This window comes from Canis lupus, chromosome 16 (genome assembly GCF_003254725.2).
Source record: "Canis lupus dingo isolate Sandy chromosome 16, ASM325472v2, whole genome shotgun sequence".
Lineage (NCBI taxonomy): Eukaryota > Metazoa > Chordata > Mammalia > Carnivora > Canidae > Canis > Canis lupus.
In genome coordinates, this window is record NC_064258.1 from 28060699 (window position 1) to 28080864 (window position 20166).

The 20166-nt window shown below is 40.1% G+C and overlaps 1 protein-coding gene and 1 non-coding gene across 12 annotated transcripts; both read right to left on the minus strand.

Moving 5' to 3' along the window:
* Window positions 1–466: 466 nt before the first annotated feature.
* Window positions 467–20098, minus strand: LETM2 (leucine zipper and EF-hand containing transmembrane protein 2). 11 transcript variants are annotated; one of them, XM_025432858.3, is made up of 11 exons: window positions 19965–20098; window positions 18815–18893; window positions 17061–17514; window positions 16312–16455; window positions 10775–10912; window positions 9958–10158; window positions 8749–8868; window positions 5175–5288; window positions 2942–3034; window positions 2530–2628; window positions 467–1784 (listed from the first exon to the last, which is right to left on the minus strand). In XM_025432858.3, exons 2-11 carry the CDS (start codon window positions 18865–18867, stop codon window positions 1722–1724), a joined length of 1479 nt encoding a protein of 492 aa, XP_025288643.3. In that variant the 5' UTR covers window positions 18868–18893; window positions 19965–20098; the 3' UTR covers window positions 467–1721. The 11 variants fall into 11 exon arrangements, 8 of the variants coding, with proteins under 8 accessions (XP_025288643.3, XP_025288579.3, XP_025288724.3 ...); XM_025432794.3 differs by lacking the exon at window positions 19965–20098 and adding an exon at window positions 19567–19873; XM_025432939.3 differs by lacking the exon at window positions 19965–20098 and adding an exon at window positions 19494–19873 and having other exon boundaries at window positions 467–1775.
* LOC112664682 (U6 spliceosomal RNA) lies at window positions 17747–17858 on the minus strand. Its single transcript, XR_003139886.1, has one exon. It is a non-coding gene; the product is annotated as a U6 spliceosomal RNA (small nuclear RNA).
* Window positions 20099–20166: the final 68 nt, after the last annotated feature.

Sequence of the window (20166 nt, forward strand, 5' to 3'; positions counted from 1 at the left end):
CTTCTCCCTCTGCCTGTGTCTCTGCCTCTCTCTCTCTCTCTTTCTCTGTGACTATCATAAATAAATAAAAATTTTAAAAAATCATTTACCAGAACACCACTAGCTCAGTTTCAGCCACAGGGCTAGATTTAGCAATCCTACAGAGCCCAACAGCCAAGAGCTCTATGTGATGAGACCAGAGAAACCTTCTAAACTTCTCTGAGCCTCTATCCTAAGAACGGGAAGAGGGGCATATCTAGTGTCTCAGAGGCCAAGATGTAGGGAAAAAATGGGTGAGGACCGACGGAGGCCAGAACTGACCCCTTGCCCTAACCATTCTCACTCTGCCCTGTAGCCAGAAAGAACTGTAGAACAGCCCAACAGTACTTAAGAATCATTCAGCTAAAACAGGATTGAACAAGCTAAGTAGCTAATCCCTTTCCCACATTCAACACTTGAAATGTGAGCTAATTAAAACAAACAACCATCATTTTAAAAATGGGAAAATTTATTGTGAATCACCTTAATAACTAGGCCAATGGCAAAATCCACAGAATGCTGCATGTAAGGATTCATCATTCTCAAGGAACTGGAGTTCGTCAGCAGGCCATTTTGGGCTTTTCCTCTGGTGGAGAGGAGGCTTAAAAGGCACTGTAAAATACATCTCCTTGCTGGGAAGCACCGATGACAGTCCTCACTTAGGTGATCCCAGAGAGGGAGACTGGAGTTGTACTTGGTTTAAATGGCTCCCATCTAATTGCTTTCAATTTCACAGCGAGCTAAGAAAACTAATTTCATCACCCACATGCCAAAGTATCTATTCTTCCTAAGCACTCCCCAAGGGAAGAAAGCCGCTGGTCAGCTGCATGGCAATGTATTATGTTTTTTTAGGACTGATGATCCTGAAAACACCGAACATACGTATCTCTGAATATAACACTCGTTACTGGGTGCATGGGGATTATATCAGACTTTAACCAGCCCTATGACTAACAAATGGTCTTGTTTGTGAAAGACAGACCAGAAAAACACACCCAGCACAGACAAATGGTTAAGTCTTAAACCCTTCATTATGTTCCCTGGCAAAATGGTGGCTAATGAAAGCCACATGTGCTAGAGTAGTGGCAGCCTCCCAGATTCCTGCAGCCTCTGCAGGGCCCAGAGGGGGAGGCCTCCCAGCAGCCAGGCCTTTTTGATTGCCATTCTGTTTAACTCCCCATTTTCTTCTCCAAAAAGCTTTTTTCTTCTTTATATCCAGAAAGACCTTACCAGAGAGTACATACATTCCATCCCATAAGGTGCTTTGTTTCCAGGGCACTGTTCCTACTGATGGATCACTGGAAAAGTTAGGTGGCCTTAGTGGGGTTTCAGAGTTTCCAAGTTCTGAATTAAGGAATCTAAGGTGCCAAGCTGATTCCGTTATGCAAAAAAATCTCCCTTAAAGGACATGCACACGAATATGAAACTGCTCAAACATAACATGGGGAGGGGGCTTTACACAGTTTGGTGGGATGACATAATGGTACAGAGGAAGTTGGCTTTGCAATTATATTTCTAAATGGTCTGAACTTGGTCTCACTGCTGACATCATCTGGAATGGTTACAAGGCCTCAAAGGACTGCCTCAAGGACAACATGGCTGATCCTCTGCTTCAACCAGACAGATGGTCTGGGCAGTCCTGTATGGAGGCCACCGCCGAGGGCAGGAAGCTGAGGACAGTGAGCTTCATCCTCCAGTAGTCCTTATGCTCCTTTTGAACTAGCCTTGCTGTTCTGCATTATCTTTTGTGATTTGGCCTGGAGTGTCTAGGTACAAAACATAAGTACTTTAGGCCCTGCTCACAGTGAGACTTGAAAGCTGTTTAGAAGTCCTTTTTGTATTAATCAAATAATGACAGACCACAAAATCAAATCCAAGTTCATAATTTACCTCGATAATAAAAATTAAAAAGACCTACAAGCAAGGACCCTGGTGTCTGTGTGTTGGCTGGCTCTCTTTGCTTTGACCTTCTTGGGCCAGTAAGCCAGTCAGTCTAACTCTCCCATGACCCCCTTGCCACTTACTTGTGTCATCCTTCTGCTCTGGCCCCAAATTCTTTCACCCAAACGGGAAAAGTGGATAGATAAGTAATTTCTTATTTACATACATTTCTCTTAAGATTTAAAATGCTTTCCTGCTCATATTTCCTGACATCTGAAGCCTGTGTGAAATACACAACATATGGGAACTATTTCCATCTGGCACAAAAGAAAATAAGAATCTGCCTATATTGTAATTAGCTTCTATACTTCACATGTTTAGGCCTCATCCACGACTGTACTGGGTGATAATGGTTTTTTTTGGGAGGTGTTTTTGTTTTTTGTTTTTTTTGCTTTTGGAGAATTGAGTTTTAAAAATGTAGTGGTTATAAAACAACTAAAGTTCAGCCTACAACTTCCTGTTTGGATGACAGGAAGAAGTGTGCTGTGTTTTGCAATAGTTACAACTCTAGATTGTCACTGCCCTTAAAAATAACTGGAGACTAAAGATGTTCTGTTTTCAGATACTTACAGCTTCTTTAGCGGAAGTGATGGGTCCTTTAGGTAACGAAATAGGTGTTGGTGTTATGGATGATGATGGAACTGGTGGCAGTTGTATAAATTTTTCATCCTAAACATCAGAACTAAGAGTTGGGTTACTGATTTAAAACAAAATGGCTATTTGATCTATAGTCACACTGCTGTGACCACCAGGAACTTGTGACAACCACATATTCTGGCACAGAATTCAAGAGGCTAAAACTGGAACCTAATTACATATAGCCAACTATTGACCTTTCTTAGAAACATCTAATAGTACAATAAATAGTCCTTATTAAAGAACACCATAGTGTTGAAATTCAGTTTCATTAAAAGAGTTAAAAATTGATAACTTATTTTCATTTTTAAACCTAATTAATCAAATGAAAAAGTAATAGCCTAACCTGAGTTCCCTTCAGTGGAGGTGCTAAATCCACCAGCGTCTCTTTAGATTCAGGAGAAGTAGGTGATTCCACAGGAGTATCTGTTATGGGAGACTAGGAAGAGAAATATTTTATACGAACATAAGCTTTCTGCTATTCTTGAAACTCAAAAGCACTTCTACAGTAGTCAATACTTTCTAGCACAATTTGCTTTTCACTCACTAAATCCCTAACTTTTTCCAACTATACCCTTTGTGAGAACATATGAAATATGTCCCTGAAGTAGCAACTTAGTATTTGAGTTTTCAGTGTCCTTTATGTAAAAGTTGTACTCTAATGAGATTCTAGTATTGAAAATCCCCAGTTGGGGAGCTTGGCTGGCTCAGTCAGTGGAGCATGCGACTCAGTTGTGAGTTCGAGCCCTATGTTGGGTGCAGAGATTATTTTAAAAATAAATTTTAAAAAAAGATTCAGTTATTAACAAGCTACTGATCTGCCAATACTCGTCCTGTTTTTAGTCTGAGGAAAAAATAGTTGCCTTTTCTCAATTGCTCATCAGCTTCTAATAGCACTGATATAACTTAGTCAAAATTGATATCTTTATCTTTTTTGGTGTCAAATAAATGATAAATTTGTCTCATTTATTAAAATGGTAGGTGCTGCTTAATAGAAGCTCCTGCAACATGAGGAAAATAGATATGTGATATGTTTTTAGAAAAGCCAGCTAACCTATCTTTAAGGATTATAATTACATTTGAAAATAAATATATCACTGCTCTTTGGAATTAAGTAATTTCTTTGTGTACTGTGGAGGGAAAAGAGCTACATATATTCTAAATTATAGTATATTTAACTTGATGTCTCTAAATTCTTTACAGATCCTAGCATGCTACTTATTCTCATCTTGTATATATAGAAAATATAAGTTTAAAAACATGGATTTTTTTAAAAAGCAACCAATAAAGTGCCTAGGAGCTTGTCATTTTGTTCTTAATTTCTAGGTCTTTGTCTCAAACATTCCAGAAAGCAACATCTGGATAAAGACTTTATGCCCTTCTAGAATAATTCAGCCCTGAGATATTTACTATTCCAAGATATCCTTGCTCCTGAGAGCAGTCGAAGAATGACAAATTTGGTCTGTCTGAAAAATCAAACATAGAATAAGAACAAGGTAGACTGCCTTTCAGAAGATGGTCTGGCTTCCAGAATTGCTCCCACTCTCCCTAGATTCCTTCCCAGGCAGAGCACAAATCTAATTAGTCTCTGGAAATATGGAAAGGCAAAACAAGAGGAGATTCCCTGATGTACATTTTTCATGCTGGACTTCTTATCATTTCCCTTGGCTTGTCCAAGGAATCACTAGCATAACTAAATTAAAAATGACTGGTCCCCACTCCAGAGAACTTAGTTTAATTTACTAAACCACATGTCCAGCATCTTCCACCATGGCCTCTCCTTTCTTGCTCATGCAGATCTTGACTTAGACATGAAGCCACAAAGTAGAGAAGTGAAAGGCCCTATCCAGAGCAAGATGCTCTGGTGATTGGGCCAATCCTCGAGTTTTTGGTAAAATATCAGGAGGCAAAAAAAAAGCTGCCGAATTAAAGGCAACAAAAAATGATCAAGGAAGTTAGTGGAAGGAAGACAAAAAGCTTACATTCTAAATTGGCCTTTCACTGCTTAAAAATTAATAGGAATCTAGACAAATGAAATAGACACAAAAGAATAGGAACCATTCAGTCTCAAAAGAGAGTGGTGAAAAAAAAAAAAACACACCAGTCTGCTAATGAAGACTAGATAATTAAGGAGAAATAGTAAACTGGATTCCTAAATTGAGCTGAGATAAAGACAATAACCGCCCTATAGCTAGTTTTAACGATTTTTTTTTTTTTTTTTTTAAGAAATTTCAAAAAGACTTTAAAGCCAAATGGGCCAGGGATGCCTGGGTGGCTCAGTGGCTGAGTGTCTGCCTTTGGCTCGGGGCATAATCCCGGAGTCCCAGGATTGAGTCCCTCATTGCGCTCCCTGCATGGAGTCAGCTTCTCCCTCTGCCTAGGTCTCTGTCTCTATGCCTCTCTCATGAATAAATAAATAAAATCTTAAAAAAGAAAAAATTCCAACCAAACAAACAAAACAGCCAATTGGGCCAAATGCCAAAAGACAGTCCAAAAGAAATGTCCACCCTAACTGCAAGAGGAAATAAGACATCTGTGGAGACACCCCCGTTATGGAAATCCAGATCCCAGGTACTCACCTCCCCACTTAGTGGTATCTCAATTGGCTTTGGCTTCACATCTATCAGGTAGAAGGTTCGTGACAGAAGCAACAGAGAAGGAGGGACATTCTCCTTCAGGTGGAGGTCCTGCCACTGGAGAGTGGGAGGAAAACAAAACACGGCAATCTCAGAATATTAGAACTAGACATGACCCACAATCATCTACTGCTTCCCTGGTTTTACAACTTTACATGCTGGTAACAAGCAGCAGGACAGGGTAAGAACACCAGTCCCCTGGCTACTGCATCAGTGGTTGTACTCTGCAACCCCCCTCAAGACAGCTGGATCCTCTGAGTTGGACAGGGAGTGTTCCATTAAGCTCTCAAACCGATTGTGGATCAAGGTAGTGAAATATCTTCTCTTAGACACAGAGCAGATAAGGGGAAAGAATAAGTAAGCCTCACTCATAACCAAAGAAATAAACATTAAAATGAGAATGATTTAATTTTCAAGTACCAAAATAACCAAGCTTTTCAAAAAACTGATAGATAATACATGCACAAGAGAAAAAATTCAAAAAGTAAATAAAATGTAATCAATAACAATAAACCCCACTTCTACTCCTACCCTGTTTCCCTTCCCAGAAGCAACCACTGATACCAATTCCTTATATAATCTTCAGAGATAACCTATGCATATATGAACACACCATTATATGTTTTTCATCTTTACGTAAGGGTGATATATACACACTGTTCTGTCCTTTGCTTTTTTTTCACTGAAATATCTTGGAGATTGATTAATATCAGTAGCTGTAGAGCTGCCTCCTTTTTAACCATCCTTAAAGGATTCCATTGTTGCACAGAAATGACATAATTTGATTATTCTCCTATTTATAAACTTTAGGCCGTTTCCAATCTTTTGCTATTATAAATGGTACTGCAATGGATAATCTTTTTTTTAAGATTTTATTTATTAAAAAAAAAGATTTTATTTATTCATGAGAGACACACAGAAAGAGGCAGAGACATAGGCAGAGGGAGAAGTAGGCTCCTGTGGGGAACTTGATGCAGGACTCAATCCCTGACCCTGGGATCACATCCTGAGCTAAAAGCAGCCGGTCAACCACTGAGTCACCCAGGCGTCCCTGCAATGGATAATCTTATAGATATATGCACAAGTGAAATTTCTAGGTCAAAGTAAATGTATTTTTAAATTTTGAAAGATTCCATGGAGATTTTTATCAGCAATGTGTGAATGTCTCTCTCCCCAACCCTCAACCACGTAGTGTTATCAAATTGATCTTTGCCAACATAATAGGTGAATGTGATATCTCAGTTTTAATTGATCTTATTATGAAGTTAAGATGTTTCATATGATTATCATTTTAGGTTTTCCTTTCTATGAAATGCCTGCCTGTATCCTAACGCAGGAATTTCTGAATAATATATAGTGCTGAATATCATACTGTTGGATTATTTTTTTTTATACTGTTGGATTAGAATCCTCACTCCTTTGTGCTAAAAATGGCACACTCTTTCAAGAAATCTATCTGATAGTATGAACCCACTTAATACTCTATGTTCAAGAAATAAATGATTTCAAGAAACTTTCTCTACAATATGTTCATCTACCAGCCAGAGCAGGTCCCACACATAAAAAAGAAATTTGAATAGGAGTTACTCCTTTGAAATACATTGATGCTTTGAAGCATCTGTGGCTCAGTTGGTCAAGCATCCAACTCTTGGTTTGGGCTCAGGTCATAAATTCACGGGTTGTGGGATGGAGCCCTGCATTGAGGCTCCATGCTCAGCAGGGAGTCCACTTAAGATTCTCTCCCTCTGCCCCTCCCCCAACTCACAAAAGCATGTGTTCTCTCTGCCCAAAATAAATAATCTTAAAAAAAAAAAAAAAAAAACAGGGCCCCCCCAGATGGCTCAGCAGTTTGGCGCCGCCTTCAGCCCAGGGTGTGATCCTGGAGACCCAGGATCGAGTCCCACATCGGGCTCCCTGTATGGAGCCTGCTTCTCCCTCTGCCTGTGTCTCTGCCTTTCTTTCTCTCTGTGTCTCGAATGAATGAATGAATGAATGAATAAAATCTAAAAAAACCCCACAACATTGATGCTCTTAGTTAAAACATGTTGTCAGTAGGAAAATATTAAACATCTTTGCCAAAGCTAACACTTTTACATTGGCTGGGGGTACAAACTTGGAAAGTAATCCCAGGAGAGCCACCAGGCAAGGTTTAGACCTCCAGATGGACTCACAAATGGTAGGCCTTGGATTCAAGATTTTAGCGGGGCCCTTAAAATACCTAGAGTATGCAGAATTATAAGGTGGTCCAAAATTCCTAGTCCCTAGTGTACCCACATCTTCTCTCCAGTTATTCAAACCCTAATCTAGGTGCTGCTGTGAGGGATTTTGCAGATATAATTAGGGTCTCAAGTCAGTAGACCTCAAAGTAGGAAGTCATTTGAGTAGGTCTTGCCTAATCACATGAGGCCTTTAAATCTGGAGCTAGAGGTCAAAAAGGGAGGGGGAGTCTGAGATGTGAAGCCTATGGTGGGGATGGGGGTTGATGTATGAGCAGCTCTTCATTGCTGGCTTTGCAGATGGACAGGGCCTAGAGGTAAGGAATGCAGGTCGCCTTCAGGGCTGAGTAGCTTGGGGCTGACAGCCAGTGAGGATATGGGACTTCAGTCCTACAGCTGCAAGAAATTAAATTCAGCCAACAAACTGAATGAACCTGGAAGTGGAGTCTTCCCCTGGAGCCTCCAAAGAAAACACAGCCTGTACTTCTGACCGAAAGAACTTGTAAGCTAATACGTGGGTGCTGTTCCCAGCCACTAAGCTTGTGGTAGGTTTTTATGCAGCAATGGATTCGAAGGGATACATGGACCCTGATGTTTGTAGCAGCATTATCAACAATAGCCAAATTATGGAAAGAGCCCAAATGTCCCCTGGCTGATAAGATAAAAAAGATGTATTATACACACACACACACAAACACACACACACACACACTGGAATATTACTCAGCCATCAAAAAGAATGAAATCTTGCCATTTGCAATGACGAGGATGGAGCTAGAGGGTATAATGCCAAGCAAAGTAAGTCAGAGTAAGACAAATACCCTATGATTTCACTCATATGTGGAATTTAAGGAAGAAAACAGATGCACATATGGGAAGGGAAGAAAAAAGGAGAGAGGGAAACAAACCATAACAGACTCTTAAAGACAGAGAACAAACTGAGGGTTGATGGAGGGAAGGTTGGGGGGCAGGGGGGATGGCTAGATAGGGAACGGGTATTAGGAGGGCACTTACTATAATGAGCACTAGGTATTGTATGTAAGTGATGAATCACTGAATTCTACTCCAAAAACCAATATTGCACTGTATGTTAATTAAGTAAAATTTAAATTAAAAAAGAAAGAAAACTAATAGATACCCTGTCTCCATCAAAAACAAATCTAGCTTCTTCAGTGTCCCACATTTAAATGAGGCAAATTAGGTGGGATGGCTCGCCTGCAAAGTAGAAATCACAAAATGAGGTCTACACATTGCAGGGGACAGAGTTCTAGTGAAAAGGGCCCAGGAGAGCTGCAACTTGCCTCTGTGAGCTGCTGTCTCAGTTGCTCTTCTGTGAGACCCAGGGATCTCATCCCTCGAGCCCTGCAGGCAGCCTGCAGTTCTGACACGCTCAAAGCACTCACCCCTTCTCTCGCAATTACCTGAAAGCAAGGGAGGGAATGGTATTGGATCTTTTGGTTCCAATTCTACCAAATCCAAAATTCCGACAAATCAGAGGAAACACCAAATCTGATGCTTTCACATCAGACTGTCCTCTAATGGTTCAGCAGTTGAAATGAAGGGAATCCTACCGACAGGTATTAATAATATCAGAAATAGTCACAGAACTCCTCTGCAACACTTTGTCACCAAAGTAATCCTCTTCCCTCTTGATTTGCATTTCCCCTTCATGGCAGCTTTAGGATTCATTAGAAAATATTCCGCGCGAAAAGTTTTCAGTGTACCGTTTGTTGTGTGTCCCAGTATCCCCCTTCCCTTACCATCCCCCTACCTCCATCCAGGAATGGCCATAACTCTGGTCCACAAAACTTTCTCAATATAACAAAGTCTCTGCTTGGTGTGACCCAAAACTATGGTACTTCTGGGACCACTATTGTTTATTCCAAAATTCTGAAAGCAATAGCTGAAATCTAAATGAGGCCACAGGGATCAGGCTTTCTCAGTTCTGGGAATCTTGCTCCTTTAGGCAGAAAGCTTTAAAGCAGCTGATTCTGATTCAAGAACCATTCTTTCCATTTTTTAAGGAGTCTAATTAGTAGCTATAATGCCTTTCCTCTATAAGATATCTAGGCTCTGTTTTCCCTCCCTGCATTACATGCTGCCACCCCTTCTTATCGGGCTAACTTACCCAGCAGAATATTTACTTTGGCACCAGCTCTGAGGAAGGGGAGCTGAGATGTGGGGGTAGAGCACTGTCCTTAGCAAGGGAAGACTCAGGAACCTCTGGGGCTGCTGTTCCTTCCTAGTGGGTCCTAACTGATTTAGATTACTAAATCACTAACTGCTAATGAGGGCATTCTCCAGAAAATGCGTCAGAGAACAGCAAACAACTCCTAAAATGAGTAATCTGGGTTCAAGTTGTCATGGTAATGATTGTTTAAACTACTCAATGGTTTGCCAGAACCAGTCCATGAGCAGATCTAAGAGAAGATACTACACTTTATCACAAAGCTATCCTAAGGGATCTCCCATGCCTTGCTAATTCCCTACGGCTACAGTTCAGATCTTACTTCATCATCTGCTTTTATAGACTTTAGTTTCATCAGAAGTTGAAAGCGGAGCAAATTGTTGGTTCCAAAGGACTGCAATTCTAGCAGCTTGCAAAGGGCAACCAGCTGAGGTCGATCTAGGTGCTCCAGGGTTAGCTGATCCTCAAATAGTTTGGAAAAGCGAACTATCTCCTTTGTGCTGGGCTTGTGGCCTGTCTGGACCTAGGTAGTGAAACAAAGAGGTTAAGTAAAATGTATTTCATGGGGCATCTGGGTGGCTCAGGTCATGATTTTATGGGTCGTGAGATCAAGCCCCCCGCTGGGCTCCGCACTTAGAGGAGAATCTGCTTGACATTCTCTCCCTCCCTCTGTCCTTCATGCACACACACTCTCTCCCTTTCTAAAATAAAGAAATAAATCTTTTAAAAAATTATAGCATGTATTCTTAATTGAACCTTCCCTGTAGACTATTTGAAAGACACATCAAAGACACACGTTCATAGATTCTATATTATGTCTGGAAATGGGCCTCATGGTACCAAGAGACGTAAAGAAATCTGTCCAAGTCAGCCCAAGTCGACTGAAAAATCAGGAGTAGTTCAAAAGTTTCACTCAAAATCTACCATTCTTTCCAAGAAGTTATCAATGTCTTCAATAGATGACTGCTTTAAGGTAGGTTTTTCTGCAAACTACCATAAATGTTTGCAATGTTGTAGGCGTATAACTTAGACATTTGCAAGTCAGAGGCTGTGAACAATTTGGCAGATCCATGATGACGTGAATTGTTCATGGAACTGCCAGCCTAGAAGTTGTTTGGTGTTACACAAGAGACTGACACCTGTTTGACATAGGATGAGAACTGTATGGAGGCGTCTCCCAGCTTGGCCCTGTTTCTCCTTGCCATTTCTGTAATTGTTTCTTGAAGAAATTTTGCTAGTTCCAACTTTGCAGCCATTTTCTTTTTCTGTTTTTCCTCCTTAATAACAAAGAGGAGAAAGTTAATCAATCCTTTGTGATTACAACTTCATAAAGATGAGAGGAAAAGAACTGTCACCTTGTTATTGTTAATATTATTTTGCATGTTAATATTATTGCATGTTAATATCATTTTCAGACCTAGTTAAATAGGTTTTGTGAGAACCAGAACAAATAAAAAGTAGCCTCTAATTGCAATTTAACTTCTTAATCTTACCTTTTATTTATTACTAATACAATGACCATAAGTATTTGATAGATCCAAAATGTCCCCTCAATGGGAGGCTTTGTCATTACATAGAATGAGATACTATGGGGCTCCCTGGTGGCTCAGTGATTGAGCGTCTGCCTTTGGCTCAGGTCGTGATCCCAGGGTCTTGGGATGGAGTCCCACACTGGGCTCCCCATAGGGAGCCTGCTTCTCCTTCTGCCTGTATTGCTGCCTCTGTGTGTCTCTCATGAATAAATAAATAAAATCTTTTTATAAGAAAATGAGATACTATCTCTTAGCCTGGTATAAACATGTAGGCTGCTAGTTGAGCCAGCCCCGAGTCCTAGAGTGCCCCCAGATTTTGTGTGTGCCACAAAGAAAACTAGGAAATTAACTCTATGCTAGAGTAGCATACAGTTTTAGTACAAAACATACAATTAACACTGAGTTAAGTGTTATACCAGGAACAAAGCACTAAACAAAAGAAAAATAAATGTACATTCCATTTATTTATTTATTTATTTATTTATTTATTTATTTATTTATTTATTTATTTATTTATTTTTAAAGTAATCTCTACTCTTGAGGTAGGGCTTGAACTCATAGTCCCAAGATCAAGAGTTGCATGCTTTACTGAGAAGCAGTCAGGCACCCCTTAAACATATACACTTAAGACACATTGTTGACAAGTATTTCTAAATCCCCATTATCAGAAAGGTGGTGTGATAGCATTTTCAAAATAATCATGGTCAGGGACTCCTGCGTGGCACAGTCAGTTAAGCATTCATCTCTTGGTTTTGGCTTGGGTCATGATCCCATGGTCATGAGATTGAGCCCTGCATCAGGCTCTGTGTTCGGTGCAGAGTCTGCTTGGGATTCTCTCTCCTTCTCTCTCTGCCCCTCCCACTAGTTCTCTCTCTCTCTCTCTTTCTCTCTCAAATAAATAAATCTTGGGATGCCTGGGTGGTTCGGTGGTTGAGCATCTGCCTTTGGCTCCCATGGGGAGCCTGCTTCTCCCTCTGCCTGTGTTTCTGCCTCTCTCTGTGTGTCCTTCATGAATAAATAAAATCTTTAATAAAGTAAAATAAATAAATCTTTAAAAAAAAATAACCATGGTCAGGACTCAGGGGAATGGAGAGGAATAGGATTCTCTGTATTTTTAAGTTGCCCAAGAGATTCCAATGATCAGCCAATCATAGCAATCATTAATTTTTAGAAAGATCTTAGAAAACTCAACCAAAAAAATCATTCAATGACAATGGCAATACCATCATTAGAACCCATTCAATCACTATATCCATTAATCACTATATCCATAACAACTATATTCATTCATCTATTCATTTATTTATTGAGCATCTACCTTGTACTAGGTGCTGGGGATAAAATGAACAAAAACAGGTAAGAATTCCTACCCTCATGGGACTTCTAGTCTAATAGGAAAGACAAACATTAGTGACTAATGATAATTCAGTAATTCCACAAATTAAAGTATAAGTACTATGAAAGAAAAATGTAGAGGTGCTCTGATCTGATGTAAATAGAAAGTTCTGCTTCCTCCTATCCCCTCTCCTATGACCTCCTTTCCTCCACAACCACCAGTGTCTCTCATTTTCTTTCTTTTTTTTTCAAAGATTTTATTTATTTATTCATAGACACACAGAGAGAGAGGCAGAGACACAGGCAGAGGGAGAAGCAGGCTCCACGCAGTGAGCCCGATGTCAGACTTGATCCCAAGTCTCCAGGATCACACCCCAGGCTGCAGGCGGTGCCAAACCACTGCGCCACCGGGGCTGCCCTCTCTCATTTTCTCATTTGCTTTAGTTCATGGAAAGAAAAAGAGAATGTATTTTCTAAAACTGTGGCCATGATGTGTGTGTATGTATGTTTGGGGAATGAGTGGTGCTAAAGAAAGAGGAATCTTTAGATAAATCACTTATTCTATTCCCTCAACTTCCTGCATTCATGAACACATTCCTTGGAATCCCACGGTATTAATTCTAGGTCCTGATTACTTTAAATGTAAGTAAACTAAACCACTGCCAGTTAAATATTGCAATATGATTCTATCCCTTACCTGTATCTCAGATGTATCTTCAAGTTTTTATTCCTAATGCCACTTTCATAATTTAATCCTCTCTCTCCTATGCTACTGTAATAGCACACCAGCCGGTTGTCCTCCTTTGGCTCTGCCCTCTTCAATCCTTTTAGCCAGCAAAATCACTTTTTCTAAAATATGATCTAATCATGTTACCCACCCTCTGCTTAAATTTATCTTCCATTATTCACCATGGTCAAAGGCAAAGTCTAAATTCTTTAGAGTGGTAGACACTTTCCAACCTGACCCCAACACATCAATTTTGTCTCATCTTTCCACCATTGATCCCCTTGTATTCTCTGCTTCAACCACAAAGAAGCACTAAGTGCCTCAGATTATGTCACACTTTTTCACACAATTAAGCCATTTTAAGTGCTACTTGTTCTATCCAGAAAGCCTTTCAGATGCTGTGGCAAAATTCTACCATTCTTCTAGTCTCTGTTGCATAGTTACTTCTTCTATGAAACATTACCCAATCTGATATAAAAGCTACCCTGGTTGTCCTCTCATTATGTGTTTGTGCCTTCAGATCTCTGTCCAGTAGAGTGGCACAGAATGGAAAGAATGAAGGGGACCACCTTAGTTTTTCCAGCCCACCACCTTCACAGTGACCATCCAATGAAGACCCTGCTTCTCTAGGATACTCTTACGCATGAAAGGGTCTGGCTAAATCATGCCTACTACTCAGCTAGTCACTGCAATAACAGTTGATTTCTCTTTTCTTTATTTTTTAATGGTGAAAAACAAGTTAAAATTCATTGGAAAGGGAGTAGATTTTCAACAAATGATGCTAGAGAAACATGGTATCCATATGCAAAAAAGAAAAAAATTACTCTCGACTCTGATGTTCCACCTCTCACCAAAATTAACTCAAAATGGATAATAGACTTAAGTTTATTTTTTTAAGAAATATTTTAAAAAATTTTTAAGATTATTTATTTATTCACAGAGATGCAGAGAGAGAGAGAGAGAGAGAGAGAGAGGCAGAGACACAGGCAGAGGGAGAAGCAGACTCCATGCAGGGAGCCTGACGTGGGACTCAATACAGGGTCTCCAGGATCACGCCCCGGGCTGCAGGCGGCGCTAAACCGCTGCGCCACAGGGGCTGCCCTAATAGACTTAAGTTTAAAACTCAGAACTAGGGGATTCCTGGGTGGCTCAGCGGTTTAGCGCCTGCCTTTGGCGTGGGGCGTGATCCTGCAGTCCTGGGATCAAGTCCTGGGATCAAGTCTCGTGTTGGCTCCCAGCATGGAGCCTGCTTCTGTCTTCTGTCTCTGCCTCTCTCTCTCTCTCTCTCTGTGTGTGTCTCTCATGAATGAATAGATAAAATCTTAAAAAAAAAAAAAAAAAAGCAAAAACTCAGAACTATAAAACTTCTAGAAGAAAATATAGGAGGGGTGCCTGGCTGGCTGACCATGTGAGTTCAAGCCCTACATGGAGTGTGAAACCTACTTAGAATTGAAAGAAAGAGAAGAAAGGAAAAAAAGGAAAGAAAAGAAAAAGTAGGAGAAAACCTAGGTGACCTTAGGTTGACAGTGAGTTTTTAGATACAACACCAAAAGCATGATCCAAAAAAACCCCCAAAAAACAAAAGCTGATAACTTGTATTTGATTAAAATCAAAAACAGTGGCTCTGTGAAAGACAGATAAGAGAACAGACAGGCCAAAGGCTGTGAGAAAATATTTACAAGATACATATCTGCTAAAGGGCTTGTATTCAAATATACCAAGAATTCCTAAAACTCAGCAATAAGAAAATGAACAACTCCATTAAAAAGTAGGCAAAAGGGCAGCCCTGGTGGCTCAGCAGTTTAGCGCCTTCAGCCCAGGGCCTGATCCTGGAGATCCAGGATCGAGTCCCACGTTGGGCTCCTTGCATGGAGCCTGCTTCTCCCTCTGCCTGTGTCTCTGCCTGTCTCTCTCTCTCAGTGCCATGAATGAATGAATAAAATCTTAAAAGAAAAAAAAAAAAGTAGGCAAAAGACAGATACATTCCCAAAGATATACAGATGGCAAACAAGCATATGAAAAAATGCTCAATATCATACATCATCAGAGACTTGTAAACTAAGATAACAATGAGATATCACTTTACACCTTCAGAATGGCTGATATTCAAAGCACTGACAATACTAAATGCCGATGAAGATATAGAGCTACAGGAACTCTCATTGCTGTGGGAATAAAAATGGTATAGCTACTTTGGAAGACAATTTATTTTTTTTACAAAACTAAACATATGGAACGCCTGAGTGGCTCAGTGGTTGAGCATCTGCCTTCAGCCCAGAGCATGATCCTGGAGTCCCGGGATCAAGTCCCATGTCAGGGTCCCTGCATGGAGCTTGTTTCTCCCTCTGCCTGTGTCTCTGCCTCTCTCCATGTCTTTCATGAATAAATAAATAAATAAATAAATAAATAAATAAATAAATAAATAAATAAAATCTTAAAAAAAAAAACTAAACATAGTCTTATCAGTTATTACTTTTCTATGTATTTAGCAATCCAAATAAAAAAAAAACCTGCACACAGATAGTTATAGCAGCTTTATTCATAATTGCCAAAAACTGGAATCAACCATGGTATCCTTCAACAGGTGAACAGATGAACAACCTGTGGTATATCCATTCAATAAAATATTAGACAGCGATAGAAATGAGCCATGAAAGGACTACACACTGTATGATTCCAACTATATGACATCCTGGAAAAGGCAAAACTATGGTGACAGTTAAAAGATCAGTGGCTGCCACTGGTTGGAGGAGGTAGAAGGAACAACAGATGACATATAGGGCATTTTTAGGGCAGTGAAACTATTCTGTATGATGGTGTGATGGTAGATACCATGACATTTTGCATTTTTCAAACCCAACACAGTGAAGCCTAATGTAAAATATGAGACTTAATTAATAGTATCTAGATATTGGTTCTTTAATTGTAACAAATAGATCACACAAATGCAAGATGTTAGTAATAGGGGAAATGTGGGGAGTTTCTGGGGACCCTCTATACTTTCTGCTCAATTTTTCTATAAACTTAAAAACTGAAGAATAAAGTCCATTATTTTTTTTTAAGTTAAAAAAACCCTACATACCTTTTTGGATTCACTTTCAAAAGTTGATGGTAACATCTCTGGGAAGAATTTCAGAAATGCTGGTAATAAGAATTCCATGAAGGGTACAATTATGAACACCATAAATGGAACCAGGCGGAAAAAATCGGCACAAGTCCTCAAGAGCTAAAGAATTAAATGCATATGCAGTATTCATTATTTCAGGACATGACCAAACCAAAAATACGAAATCAAAAAAGCCTGCCTTGGTTGTTAAAGTGTTAAACCCTAGACAGATCTTCTGCAGCTGTTAATAAAATGGAAAGGTAGGGTCTTCCTCTTCACAATCGCCCTAAAGTAACACCTTTGGGATATCTTCAAGGAAATCTATGACAGTCAAAAAATATTGCTGGCATTATTTATTGTTAGCTTTCATCTATGTCAGGGGTCTGTACCTGAATAGCACAGTATCTGTTAAAAACTGATTTTTCAAATGTATATGCTTAACATATTAGCAGTAGTTTCTATTTCAGGTGCACAGATCAAACCTGAAGCTTCTCAACTCTTTGGGGGAGATTAGAAAACACAATTATAACCATTTTATGGGTAAATATACACAAATCTTGAGAATCTTGCCTAAAGCTGTACAGTTCATCAGTTTCAGATAAACAAGAAACTCTGGTTCTCACCATCAGTTACTATTCCTACTTTGGGGTTTTAAGATGAGTTTAAAACTTGGTTCCCAAATAGTTCATTTTTAACTTTTTCTTTCTCAAATGATTCTCACCTACCCTTCGTCTTTCTCGTCTGGTCAGCACCTGTCCATGCAGCAGCCTCCAAACCATCCTGGCAGCAACTTTGGTGTCAATCCATAGCAAGTAGAATCCATTGTAATAATATTTAAGTTCATCCATAATTCTTTGTCTATAAGATCGCTTTTCTTCCTTAATCTTTGTGCCAGTTCCTTTTGAGGGCTGAGGGCTTGTCACCTGTGGCTTTTTTGGGGTTTGATCCAGCTGGGGTTTACCAGGGACTTCTTGTAACCAGCAAGTTGACGTGTGTAACTTTTGTATTATTCTAGTTCGTAAGTAAAGTACTTTATTGCCTGACTGATTAGGGTAGGAGTACTTCTTGCTTACATAGTTCTTCATATATGTTTTACTTAAATGAGAATCTGGCAAGTGAAGATATGCAAATGATGGGGAATAAGAAGAACTGGTAGGATGGACAAAATAGCTAGGGAATCTGGAATAAAGAGCAACATCCTCTGAGTTGAGCACATACTATTACAAAATTAAAAATGAAAGAAATAGATATTTTATCTAGTCAAAATAAACAATGGTTGTTAAGCCTGTATTTTAAAAGCAGAGGATATTCATTAATGAGTGAAATACAACTTTTTACCCCTGTTAAAGAACAGTGTGCTTTATGGTTGAATGATATACTCTATGAGAATTATTAAAAAGTTAATTACCAAAAATAATTGCTATGTTACAAGTTAGAAACTCTGCAACTATTCTTGCTCAAGGGCCATGCCAATCTTCTCTGCACTGTTCCAATTTTAGTGTATGTGCTGCTGACACGAGCACAAAACTCTGCAACTATATATTTAAAAATCTAAAAGCAAACATTTTCCCCCCATGGTTGTGTTTCAAAGTGTTCTCTTTATCTGCTATCATAAAACAGGTGGAACACTTGCATCTTTGGTTATTCTGCTAACAGGAATATTGCTTGAACAAAACACTTCATCGCCTCTGTGGGGATTAACCAACCACATATAATACCGCTTTGTCTGTGTAGTGCCCATGGACTCCCTCATATGAGAGGCATCTTTGGCAGAAATACCCTTCACCTATGATCCCTCAAGACTGTTAGGAATAAGGATTAAAATTGGGCACCCTAAGCCAGGGATCTCTATATTCTCGTTTTGCAACAGCTCACAATCTTCAGTTAAATTAGCACATCACATTGTTTGAAAATAAAAATAAGACCCATCTAGGCAAAGAAGTTCCTGGCAAAGACATTTCTTCTGGCAAAGAGATGGCTTTTCCATTCTTTCAGGCTGTTTTTGAAGCACGCCAAGATAAAACACTTTTTGAAGGGCCAAAAGAGAAAATGTACAATGTATCTGGAACATAGTAAGTTCTCAATAATATTCTTTGTAATAAATAAGTGATAACAGACCCTACTAGGATAGGTATGTGCCCTAGGACTGGCTTGTTTGCCAGCCATTTGACTCATTTTTATATCTAAAGGCTTCACACTACATTCATCAATTACAGAAGTGTCACTCTAAAACCATTACACCTTCTCTCTTTGCTGTGCCATACATCTACAAAATTACTCAGCCTGAGTTCTAAAGCACATAGAAAATTTGGGTTAAGTTTAAATACAATAAAATGTCAGCTTCCTAAAAATCAGTATAGTTAAAGCCAATAGAGATTTAATTTGTTGTGGAACAAGCCTATCCTTTTACATATATCTTTTTCATCTAGAAGAAAGTTCATAAAAATATTGCAGGGGAAGAGGGTATTCCATGGCTTACCTTGTTCGGGCAATAGATAAGATTGTTTTATAACTGTAGAAGGCCATACTCATATGTTTCAACTAGTCAACATAGGAACCTAGACAGAAGGATTAAGTAAGCAATTTAGTATTTTAAAAACACATCAATTATAAAGATACCAGGATTTCAGAGTTTACTATTGCAAGGTGGAAAATTTCCATATTCCATTCAAGGTGTAAAATTTCTCTCAAGTTCATTTCCAACAGTCCTGAATGTTTTCTCATCTTGGGTTTGAGAATGGTACTTTGAGATCCCAACAAATAGAAATGATCTCTAACATCATGGTCCCCATAATCATGATATGGTGTTCAAAGAACTTTTTATTTCTTGTCTATAATACCTAATAACCTACTTGAATGGTTTGCCAGGTATTTCACAAGCTAAGCAATGCACACTTAATAGTAGCCTAAAAATACAGGTAGAATAAAGTAAATAGTCTGGATCTGTCTCAGCATTTTCCCATATTTGGCCAAGTTGCCCCAAACTTTAAAGATTTAAAGTAGGTCTGCCTGGCTGGCTCAGTTGGTAGAGCATGCGCATGAAGCTCGATCTCAGCGGGATCATGAGTTCAAGCCCCATGCCAGGGGCAGAGCCTACTTTAGGAAAAAGTACTCACAAACCACGGTTATGTAGCAGTGAAGATAAACATGGTACCTACTAATAATTCAAACGGAGATAAATCAGTTTTCTGTGCTGGTGATTCTCCAAAGAGTCCACACTAAGCTTTATACCTTTCAACAAGCTTTATCAAAGCCTTTCTCCATCCTGTGGCCCTTTCCAGCCAAGGGCAGCCAGGTGTTTGGTAATATGTCTCAGCGTCAACTCTGCTTCCCTGCAGCTGGAAAAGGCGTCGACCAGGGAGCTCTCCTGCACGGTTTAAACCTCAGCCACAGAGCTGACATTTTGAACGGGAGTTCAAATAACACTGGGAACCTGGAAAGCCAGGCTAAGGGCGGGCGGTCTCCTGCTGGCGAGGGGCCGCCCCAACCCGGCGGTGGACCTGCTCTCCCGCCCCGGGCGCAGCCCCAAGCTGCAGGGACCCACCTCCGAGGCGGGGACGGCCGGGAGCCCCGCCCGAGCTGCCGCGCCGCCCACGCCCACACGCGGGGTCCCGGGCTCCCCGGGTTACCTTTGCTCCTGGCCCTTGACGACACAGGGGCCCAACGCGCCGTCGGCTTCGGCAGCCGAAGGCTTTGGTGCGCGTAGTGTGCCGGTGGATGGAGTTGTGGCGGCGGGGTCGGGTCGGGGTCGGGGTCGGGGTCGGGGGGTAGTTCTTTGTGTGTGGGTGCGGGGATGGTGCAGGCACCCGGACCACAACCTTGTGGGCGATC